Source organism: Alligator mississippiensis, chromosome 2 (assembly GCF_030867095.1).
Source record: "Alligator mississippiensis isolate rAllMis1 chromosome 2, rAllMis1, whole genome shotgun sequence".
NCBI classification, from domain to species: Eukaryota; Metazoa; Chordata; order Crocodylia; family Alligatoridae; genus Alligator; species Alligator mississippiensis.
In genome coordinates this window covers 70,414,911-70,425,773 of record NC_081825.1, presented here as the reverse complement: position 1 = coordinate 70,425,773, position 10,863 = coordinate 70,414,911, and the positions used below count along the sequence as shown (strand labels likewise).

At 44.6% G+C, this 10,863-nt stretch overlaps 1 protein-coding gene across 1 annotated transcript; it reads left to right on the top strand.

Annotated features, from left to right (window-relative positions):
* The first annotated feature begins 7,963 nt into the window (after window positions 1-7,963).
* ANKRD37 (ankyrin repeat domain 37) lies at window positions 7,964-10,813 on the top strand. Its single transcript, XM_019477801.2, has 4 exons — window positions 7,964-8,214; window positions 8,664-8,755; window positions 9,480-9,709; window positions 10,081-10,813. The coding sequence occupies exons 1-4, from the start codon at window positions 8,050-8,052 to the stop codon at window positions 10,101-10,103; spliced, it is 510 nt and encodes a 169-aa protein (XP_019333346.1). The 5' UTR covers window positions 7,964-8,049; the 3' UTR covers window positions 10,104-10,813.
* The last annotated feature ends 50 nt before the right edge of the window (window positions 10,814-10,863 follow it).

Here is a 10,863-nt window from a genome sequence, read left to right as displayed (position 1 = left end):
TTGTCCCCCGCCTCCTTCCCTCCGGCCAGGGCTGGAGCGGAGCGGAGCCCTCTTCCTTGGCCGCGCAATCTGTTTCCATGGGAACGGAGTGAGCCGGAGCCGCCTCTGCCTCCAGCTCCGGCCCCGGCTTCGGGAACCAGCGGCCAGTCTCGCCACGTGCTGGGGCCGCTGCCGGGAGCGGAGCTTCTGCTTAGCAGCTTTCCAGGTGCCTGCGGCAGGACTGAGGACCACGTCTAGCAGCCAGCAGTAGCGCACACACACAAGCATATAATACCATGCATACATACTTGTGTATATATTATGTATGTATGTATGTATGTAAAATCTGACAGTGTGTTGGAGCTTTTGGAAAACATGTAACTCTCAAGTTTAACCATATAAATCTGCAAGCATTCTCTGTGTGTGTGTGTGTGTGTGTGTGTGTTGTTTTTCCTTAGCTCTGTAGTGAAAAAAACTGAAAACTAAGACCTGGCATTTTCCAAGGGGTGCTTCTAGTCTAAAAAGGTTGAGAACTACTGTATTATAATTATAGGCCTTTTTTTTTTTTTTTAGAGGTGTGTAATGATAATAAATGCACAATCCTTTTTATAATCCTGCTTGAAAGTTACTCTTATCTTGTCGCTGAGATATCGTGGTGAGCATGTTTGTTATTACTCTGAAATAGAATAGTTTTCCGATAGCATACTGTTAGGTTAACAATAATTTGGATTATTAAGAAGTATTAGCTTTGCAGCTGAATACAAGGCATGACCTGTGGCCTAGCAATGCCACTGACCACAAGGCAGAACGCTAGCTAAGCCTTTGCTTGTGTCAAGTAATCATTTTAACTGTGTTAAGCATTTTCTGAGTAAAATGCAGCAAGTGGATCTGTGTCTGTGTGCTGTAAAATCAGCTAGAGCAAGGAACAAGATAAGACAAAGAAGCCATTGTTCTAAGTACAGTGATCGTGTCCTTAAGAAGTATCTACCACTGCAAGTTCTTGCTAACGTATCATAATGTTACTGTTACTTAACTTTTAGCTTTTAAAAAGTGCTAGTTCAGCTAAGTAGAAATATGCTGTTATGAAGATTTGTGAAGCACCGCCCAAGTATTGCTTTTGTTAACCCTGTAGTCTTGCCTTGTTGTAAAAATTATAAAAGATCGCCCCACCCCTTAGGGGGGGCCATTTTGCCTCTTTGCTGGCTTAATGGTCATTGCTTGAGCAAATATACTGCAGTAAAACTTTACCCGTGTTGTCTGGTTCCTATGCAGCTAGACAATGAACCCCAGGGAGTTTTCTCCCACCACAATATGTATATATGTATGTATGTATATTATTCTTGTCATATAAATATGCATATATATATATATATATATATATATATATGAATATAAGAAGAGAAAGATACATAAATCTAATATATATGTGATAACATATAAATACATATATGTGTATTTCTTTTCTAATATATCTTTTCTATATATATTACAAAAATTCTTGCAGATTTAGATATCTAAACCTGAGGGTTACACATGTTGTTTTTAAATGGTTCCAACAGGTTACTAAAAGCCATCCCCATTAACTTCAGTGGAAATTTCTCCGTTCAACATACCTAAAATAACGCAACCTTTAATTTTTAAAGGGATATTTTTAGAGCGTTAGGTTGAAGACATTTTTTAAAGTACGTGGAATGTGAAGACCATTCTATAAAAGCAAAGATCTGTTTCAGGAAGGACAGATAAACTGAGTGGCTGAAGGTGTGTGTCTGTGTGCATATGCATGTGCAGTGCTATGATACAACTGTACTTGTTTTATGTCATTGCTTAAATACATTTACCTAAGCAATAACAGAGTTTGTCACATAGGCCCTGGTTGATTGCATCTTAAGTTATAAGCCGTCCACATGTTAAAGCAATTAATGGCTTCATAAAACAAGGAATAAGCCACAAAGTTATCCCACAAAAAATGAGTAATAACTTTGTGGCTGGTTCCTGTCACACCATTAATTGAATGATGGCTGGATACCTGCAGCTGAGGTGCCCCCATGGCCAGAAGGTCCATCAGCTGTGGGCTCCCAGGCTTGAGGTGCATGGTGCGCTCCTGTAGCTAGAAGTCCAAATCAGCTGATGGGGCTCCCACCTGCAGGAACACACAGTGCGCCCCTGCAGCTCAGAGCCCCAGCAGTTGCCAAGGCTCCCAGCCGTGGAAGTTCACTACTGGCTGATGTAGGGGGAGCCTGGAAGTATGGCAGTATGGTGGGATGGGATCTGATGCTCCATCCCACCATTACACCTCCTGCCATGTATGTGTGGCATGGCAGGAAGCGTGATTGTGTGGATCATGCATCAGACCCTATTGTGCCTTTACCTGGTAGGAGTCATAGAATCATAGAAAAGTAGGGCTGGAAGAGACTTCTAGAGGTCATCTAGTCCAGTGGTTCTCAACCTTTTTTGTACCAGGACCCATTTGTAAATGACAATGGCCCATCCTGACCCAGTGACCCTCACTCCTGACCCGCTGCCACCCAGCCCCACAGTGTGTGTGGCATGGGGGGCCCCAAGCAGCCCCCTGTAGGTTGGAACTCTGCCAGCCTGCAAAGGAAAAGCCACTGTTTCCCACATTTTTCTCCTTTAAAGGAGAATCCATTTTTAAAGGTTGTTTGTGATTCTTTCATATATTCTTGTGACCCACTTTTGGGTTGCGACTCATGGGTTGATAAACGCTGATCTAGTCCAAACCCCTACTTGAGGCAGACTGTTTCATAACCAAACCATCCTATACAGATCCTTGTCTAACCTATTAGTAAAACTATACAGTCAACCCTGTCACACAGCTGCAAGGCATAACACCCTAACATGCCATATGGTGGCAAGTGGCCTGCTGCAGCAAGGATAATTAAAATATGCTGAAGAGAGCCAAGGAAGAGAGGAAGAGAGCCGTGTCCTTGCAACAGAGGAAGGCAAAAAACTCCACAATCTGTACCAATCTCATCTCGGGGAAGAAATGTAATTCCTTCCTGACCCCACATGTGGTGATCTGTCTGGCCCTGAGCAGAGGCGCAAGACTTGGTAGCCAGAACCCTCTGAGTTTTAGTTCCAGCAGGAGCATTGGCATACCTCAGTCAAAATCTCCAGTCTTGGATGCAGCCAACACCCAATGCTTCTGAGGAAAGTGAAAAAAAGACTCTGACATGTAGTAACAAGAGTGGAAAATATTATTTCTTGGCTGCACATGGTAACCAGCAAAGCTCAGAAGCATGGGAAATACCCATAGTAAAAGAATAAGAACAGCTGCTCCTAGATCATGCTAGATCTCTGTTTGTCCAAAAGAACTCCAGTGATGCAGACTCCACAACTTCCCTGCGGAGTCTATTCCATTGCCTCACTGTTCTAACAGCAAAGAAGTTTTTCTTGAAATCCAATCTAAGCTTACTCTGCTGCAGCTTCAAGCCATTGGTCCATGTCTTACTCTCTGTAGCAAGAAAGAAAAGGTATTTTGCCTTTTCTTTATGGCAGGCCTTCAAGTATTTGTTACTTGCCAGTGCAAGGGGAACCCAGGATCACAATATGATCCTACAGTGGCAATAAGGTGTGATGCGTTCTGATGGAATTATATCCCCTTTCTGTCAGCTGAACATACATACCTATTTCCTTCAACCTCTCTTTGCGTGGTGGACCTTCCAAACCCTTTTATCATTTTTGTCACCCATCTCTGCACCCTAACTTCTCCATATGTTTTTTTAAAATATGGAGCCCAAAGTGCACGCAGTATAACCAGTGCTGAGTAAAGGGGCACTACTACCTACCATTTCTTGCACCTAAAGTTTCTATTGATACAGCTAAAGTATTTCTTGCACCCAAAGTTTCTGTCGATACAGCTGTCACCCATTTTGTTTCTGAGTTTTTGATTAGTCTTTCTGAGGTGTAGCACCTTGCATTTTTCAGCACTAAACTTCCCTGTTAGCTTCATCCCAGCATTCCAGTCTGTCAAACTGTGCTCCTGCCCTCCAACGTGATCCTAGTCTTGTCTGAAAATCTGCTCAAGAAGCATTCTATTCCAGCGTCCAAATCATTTTCCTCATTTCTTTATAGATACGAAAATATGTTCACGCCATCTTGAGGCTGAGAGTTTAAATATATAAATGATTAAAAATAGTGATTATAACATGCTCTTGTAACTATAACAGACAAGGTTCTTTGCGTAAATGTGATAGCTTTTATTTGACCAACTAAATAGTTCTTTGTAAGAAAAATTGTTCTTTGTAAGCTTTTGGATACAAACACCCTTCTTCAGGCAGAGGGAGAGTCTACAGTTGTATTGTGCTCTCCTGGATAGGACAGAAGCCAGTATGACTATATAACTATGAGGCATTTTGTATTATTGAATATAGTGTTAGGCTTTATATAGGGATGAATTAGGACAGCATCATTGGCATCCATGTCTCATGACCAGAAAAACTACTAAGAGTTGCAGAGGAGTAAAGCAAGACTTCTGCCTACTTGGGTGGTTTGGGTCTTGCATATAATTTAGGTCCATTAGTAGTAGGAAGGTGAATCAACTCTGGGTGGTCAGGAGCATTAGGAGAGTTTGCCCTGAACAGGTCAGAATGAAAGACTGGGATTCTAGTGAGTGATTACTGGGTGATAAAATATTGGCTTTTAAAATCTGGGGTCATCCAGGCTACATTTAGCCTTAAATACTTTCTGGCTATATGTATCTGTAGTATAGCTATACCATTCCTCTGGAAACCATAATCTTTATTTGCTGGCCCCTATGCATTCAATATTTCAATCCCAACAATGAGTGGTAAAAAGCTGATAGGATTTTTTTTTTTGTAATGAAGTTGCTTGGGTTTCTGTGTAGAAAAAGGCTGAATCTCAGAGTTGTACAGGCATGTGTTCATTTCAGTATTGAAATGAGAGAAATGAATGGTCACAAACTGAAATAAATTTGCTAGCTAAATTACATATGTATCTGGAATTCTGCATCTTTAAAAACAGCTTTTGTGTATTTCAGTCTCTGGAACACATTTCTAAGGGAGGAAGTGACAAATGAGAGAGAGATTGTCTAGTACACTAGGTGCCAACTCTTTTGGCAGGCATGTCACATATTAGCTTAAAGTTCTTCTCAAGTGCCACTCTGATCCTCTGCCAATGCCCGCTTGGCCGCTCTGTTTTCTGCTCCCTTTCCTCTGGTCCCTGCCTGATCTGCTACTTTGCTTTCTGCTCTATCCACCACTGTGCTGCCTGTTCCCTCTGCTATGTGAAATACACACAGGCTACCCATCTACCTGTGCCACTTGTGGCATGCATACCACAGACTGGCCACCCTGGTCTAGCATAATACTAATTTAGTTATTTTAAAAGTACCTTTGAGATTCCCAGCGGCCATATTTTACTTTCTCTTCCTAATATCAAGTTCATGCAGTTTTCATTTTTTCCCACAAGTGATTCAGTAACCTTTAATAATACAATGTGAACAGTTATAAATAACTTCCACAACAAGTAAGTATGCATGTGTCATGGAAAAATGAAAAAAAGCTTGCTAAGAATTCTTTTTCAAGATGTAAGGTCTGAAAAATGTCCGAAGTTGTGGTATAGCTCATAGACACAGTTAAATCACAGGATAATCCTGCCTGTATGGCAAGATTGTTTTAATTACCAGTATGAAGGGAAGTTGATTGTAACTGAATCTCCTTTCAGAGCTGTAATTTATAGCACAGACAAGATAGGAAGTAACTTTCAAGTAGGATTATGAAAAGGATCATTTATTTAATATAGTTAATTTAATAATGTTACACAACTTTTAAAAAGTTGCACAAAAAACAGCCTATGAAGCAAACTTCTCAACATTTTTAGACTCAAGGCACCCCTTGGAAAATCTTCTAGTTTTCACTATTTTTTGACTACAGAAAAATAATAGTGATTCTTCTGTTGTGAAGAGCTCAGAAAGACTGCAACAGGTCAGAATGTTTTTAATGCTATGGATTTATCAGGTGAATTACATTCTTGCACAGCTAACAGTGCTAATATAGTGTAAAAAAGTAAGTGTGGCATCCAGCTTCACCCTTGAAAAGATCTTAAGGTACCCTAGTTAAGAATCAAAGCTATAATGAGAATGTCTACCATATATATTTTTTTAAGTATGAAAACATCCCTCCCAGAGCAGACACTGAAACTGTGCTCAGAGAAAGCGTAGGAATTTATCCCTACATTTGAAATGTGGTTGTCAAGCAACTGTGCTGCTTGGCAGCACCTGCTGTCTGTGCATGTGTGTCTGTGCGGCAGTGGGGGGTGGGAACTCTCTCCTGCCATGGAGACAGGTCCATACACTGAATGTGACTGCATGTATGTGCTCACCGTGTGCCAATATCTAAGAGTCTCAAAGGTGGTAACAAAGGAAGTGAAAGCAACAGTTCTGGTTCTGCAAGGGAGAATTTTAGAAGGCATGAACCTACAAGGGAGGAAAGGCTGGGATGTGCACAGGGGCAGATCCAGGGGCAGGATGGCGACGGGGTGCAGCTGCACCCCTCTTTGATTCCTGCTCCACCCAACCTTTAAAACCAACTGCTTGAGAGGGTCAGTGGCATTTCTATTCAGGGAGAACAAAGGGAGCCAATTGACTTCACGGCTCAGTAAAGTCTACCTGCTTCCTGATAATTTAACTCCACAGGTATTAATGACCCTCTCTCTACAGGTGATGCATAGCGGGCCACATGTACCTGAGAGCTCTGGTTCCCCCCCTGGCAGTGGTACTCTGGCTGGTAGGAGGGCACAGAGAGCGCTAGTGCCCCTCCTGAAATTGGCTCTACTGGTGGCACGTCGGAGCCCCAAGAGAGCCAGCACTGCTGCTGTGCTGTTGGCACACTCGGCACCCGGCCGCTGGGGGATCCCCCTGCCCCTCAGTTGCTGGCTGGCCGGGGGACCCCCCCCAGACTCAGGAGGCACTAGTTGCCCACACCTCTATCCTTTCTAATGGTCTTGATGTTCCACTATCCTTTCTTCTTAAATTGTGCTGTTAACCATTCCCGGGCATGCCTCTCTTCTGTTTCACAGCCCTGCAGTCTGTTTTTAACTCTAGCTACAAACCATAACTCAGGTGCGTTCACGCTAATTCAGCTGCTGACCCGACTGACAGTGAAGGCACCGCCAAGATGATTAGATTTTGTTTTACAAATCTGAATAAGAGACGTCCATTTAACAGTAACCACTAGTTATACTAGACATACAATAACTATGACACAATATCTGGAGGCTATTGTTTTTGTCTAGTCAGCTGTGTTTGTTTTTTTTTAACTGAATATATTATCTAGCAAATGAGTGCCCATTCCACTAGTTATATTTGGTTTTGCTTTGATCTTTAACTGAATAACACAAGACTAGGCTGCTAGCATATTATTAACGCTTCTAGTTTCTCTTCTAAGGGGAGACAAAAGCAGCCCGGGGTTGTCTGTGAAGAGCCCCCACAGCAGCTGCACCCTCCTTTTCGAAGTCCTCGATCCTCCCATGGCGCTGCAGCCTTCTGGGGTCCCCCCCGCCCCGCCCCAGCCAGTCCAGCTAGATGGCAACTTTGCCACGGTTTGGCTATGGATGATCCTGTCTCAGGCTAGGGGACTGTGCTGTGTCAGGGCCGAGGGCGCCTTACACAGAGTTTCAATTATGGCCCAGCATCATAGCGGGGCGCTGGCAGGGGCCTCAGGACGGCATCCAGCCCAGCCCCTGCTCAAAGCAGGGCCGTCCCCACCTCTCGCCCCAGCCAGGCCGTCTGGTGAGGGCTGACGCTGCCCCAGCAGCCCTCTCCTGCAAGCCCCGCTCCTGTGCCCTCTCCCGGCTGCCGAGCGGGTGCAACAGGACAGAGCCCCGTGCTGGCGGGGAGCCCAGGGGCGGCGCCAGGGCCCGCGGGCAACAGCCGCCCCCTCGCTCCCTCCCCCCGCGGCTGCCCCGGCCGGGGTGTGCGGGACGTGTGGAGCCGCCCGGTGCGTCATGGCCGCGCTGCTGCGGGCGGGCCCCGCCACACGTGCGCCTGTGCTCGCCCCGCCCCGGCCGGGCCGCCCGGGCGCAGAACGGGCCATGCTGCTGCTGGGCTGCGGCGCGGGGGCCCTGCTCCAGGCGGGCTGCGGCGTGAACGCGCCCGCCGACACCTCGGGCCAGTCTCCGGCGCACCTGGCGGCCCGCGGGGGACAAGCCTCGCTGCTCCTCTGGCAGCTGCGCACGGGCGCCGACTCCAACCAGCAGGTAGCCGCGGCCGCCGCTCGCCTCTGCCGCCCCCCACCCCCCCGGTGCCCCTTGCTTGGCTCCGGGTCAGCCTCTCTCTCCTCCCCGCTCTTGCCCTGCTCGCAGCTGCCCCCGCGGGCGGCCGTGGCGGGGGAGAAGCCCGGCGTTGCCCCCCGCCTCTCCCTTTCCTCGGGGCACGGGCTGGAGGCTGGGCGCGCGGGCCGGGCTCAGTCCCCTGCGCTCCTCCCAGCAGGGCTGACACTTGAACCGTCTGAAGATGAGCCCTGACAAAGTAAGGGGAAGCAGGAAAAAGGAACCAGCTTCAGCCTCAGCTCGGGACAGGCTTTTAGACCCTTTCTGGACTAACGATCACCCGGACTTGTAGCTTTAAGTATTGAGGGAAAAGCTTGTAAGCGTTTCCTCCCTCTTAACCAGAAGCTCTTTTTTTTTTTTCTTCCTTCGGTGTTTAGGACTGCCTTGGGGAAGCACTAATTCATAAGGCAGCTAAAGTTGGGAGCCTGGAGTGTCTCGCTCTGCTGGTGGCCAGCCACGCCAGAATTGAGTGAGTAGACAGCTACAGCCAACCAGTTCATGGGTTAGCCTTCAAAGCACTTGTTCTGCTAGGGTCTTTAGACATGAACACAAAATTAATTTAATGCAGAAATTTCTCACAGATGTTTAGGGTCAGAAGGGACCTTAGTACATCGAGTGCAACCCCCTGCCCTGGGGAGGAAAGAGCGCTGGGATCAGACAGCCCCAGCCAGGTGCTTGTCCAGTCTCCTCTTGAAGACCCCCAAGATAGGGGAGAGCACCACCTCCCTTGGAAGCCCATTCCAAGTTCTCCTGTTCAAACTTCATATTTGATCCATAAGCATGAGTGTAACCTGCCTGTGCACACTTATGTTTAAAAAAAGATTAGTAAAAAAAAAAAAGTGTATTCACCATAGCCGTTATATATGCACATAGTTTAATTGTACTATACACACAGTTTAATTGTACCTTTTCAGTTCTGGTTTAGAGGAAGAAACCTCTTTGCCACAGCTGTTCGGTGGAGCTTAACCGATACATTATTCCTTTAGTAGATGAGCTTTCCATTCCATCTCCTATTTTTCTGTTCTCAGCCATTTTTTCTTCATGCCTTATACCTTAAATAATTTCCTGTTCCAATTTATCTGCAACTTTATTTCTGTTCCTCTCAAGATTTTAGCTAGGAATGATGGTGAATGCCTGGTCCTAGGCACTCTAAATTTGAATTGACCGCTAGCTGTTCATTTTGTGTGTTTCAGCCTGTGCAATAATGATGGGCAGACAGCAGAAGACATAGCACTGGCTGCTGGATTTCTGGAATGTGCCAAGTTCCTCACAACAATTAAACATACTCGGAACATGAAACTGAGAGAACAGTCTGGCTACTCCTTCAGTGACAATTGTCGGTTGCCAAGAGAGGCTCCAGCTGGTCAGAAAAGAGAATCTGGAATTAATGGACCAATAAACAGGAAGAGAAGAAGATTAAATGGTATGTACCTTATGGCTTTATCTACCTTAAATATTAAGACACCTTGGGCTAGGATAAACCCAAGTTTATACTTACATGCATTACCTAATTTTTGTAATAGATACATAGTGGTGGTAGTGATGGTTAGACCTTTTCCTGTGCGTTTACACAAAGACGACTTAGGCTCCGTAGAAAAAATAAATGATCTAAGGAGATATTTCCCACAGAAAATAAAAATGGTTACATGAAGTCTCAGGTAGCCATATACTGTTATAGAAGTTGTTTTATAGTTAAGGAGAAAGAGAAGCGTTGAGCAGCTATCTCACACTACAATTCTGTTTTAATTCATATGAAGCCTTTTATAAATAAACTTCTTAATTTTATTTGACCAGATCTTGTGTCCGACTGCAACTAGGGAAACCTGCAACTGTGAAAGGAATCTTTAAGAAGAATCTGAAATCTGCAGACATGGTATTGGACTATAAACTAAGCAGCCCAATATAGACAGTTTTGCTATCCCCTTCTGAGAAGGAGGAAACACTACTTTTTTTTTACTTCTTGGAGAAGACCGATTGTTTTTCTAGAATACTTCTATTCATACAGCTGTAAAATGTGTATATATGTATGTGTAGACCACTTATACGTATAGCATACTCTCTTCTTGGATCTTTCCTTTAAGTTTACAATACTTAGGACTTAAACTGTTTTCCTCTACCCCTCCTATCCAAAGCTCTGTATACAAGGTAATAACAATTAGAAAAATAATATTGTGTACTATAGCAGCTCTACCATCTGTCATGTTTTGTGATACTACTAGATGCTGTTGAAAAGTTGCCATACTTCACTATGGAGCCAAAGCTAGTCTACACAGTTCTGTCCACTGTAATCAGGAATAGAAATATTTTTCATGTAAGTAAAGCAATGACAGTTCCTACCGACTCAAGAACCACTTCAGTAATTGCAAGGAGACACCTTTCCTGTCAACTGTGGCAGTTCGAAGAGAAACCTCTAGTACAGGCCAACAAGGAAAATATTTTTAAAAGCAATACACCCCTTTAGTGTTTACTAAATGTATGTATCTATTTGTCTTAAACTACTACAATTAAATAGCTAAACGTATAGTAATGCAGCCTCACTGGTTAATCTATAACAATGCGGAACTATTATTATTATGT

What these genes read in the sequence shown, in the direction of transcription:
- ANKRD37 (XM_019477801.2), top strand. Translation starts at nt 8,050, where the DNA reads ATGCTGCTGCTGGGCTGCGGCGCGGGGGCCCTGCTCCAGGCGGGCTGC. An exon ending in GCGCCGACTCCAACCAGCAG is followed by an intron (nt 8,215 to 8,663) that starts GTAGCCGCGGCC and finishes TTCGGTGTTTAG; the next exon opens with GACTGCCTTGGGGAAGCACT. An exon ending in GAAGAGAAGAAGATTAAATG is followed by an intron (nt 9,710 to 10,080) that starts GTATGTACCTTA and finishes TTATTTGACCAG; the next exon opens with ATCTTGTGTCCGACTGCAAC.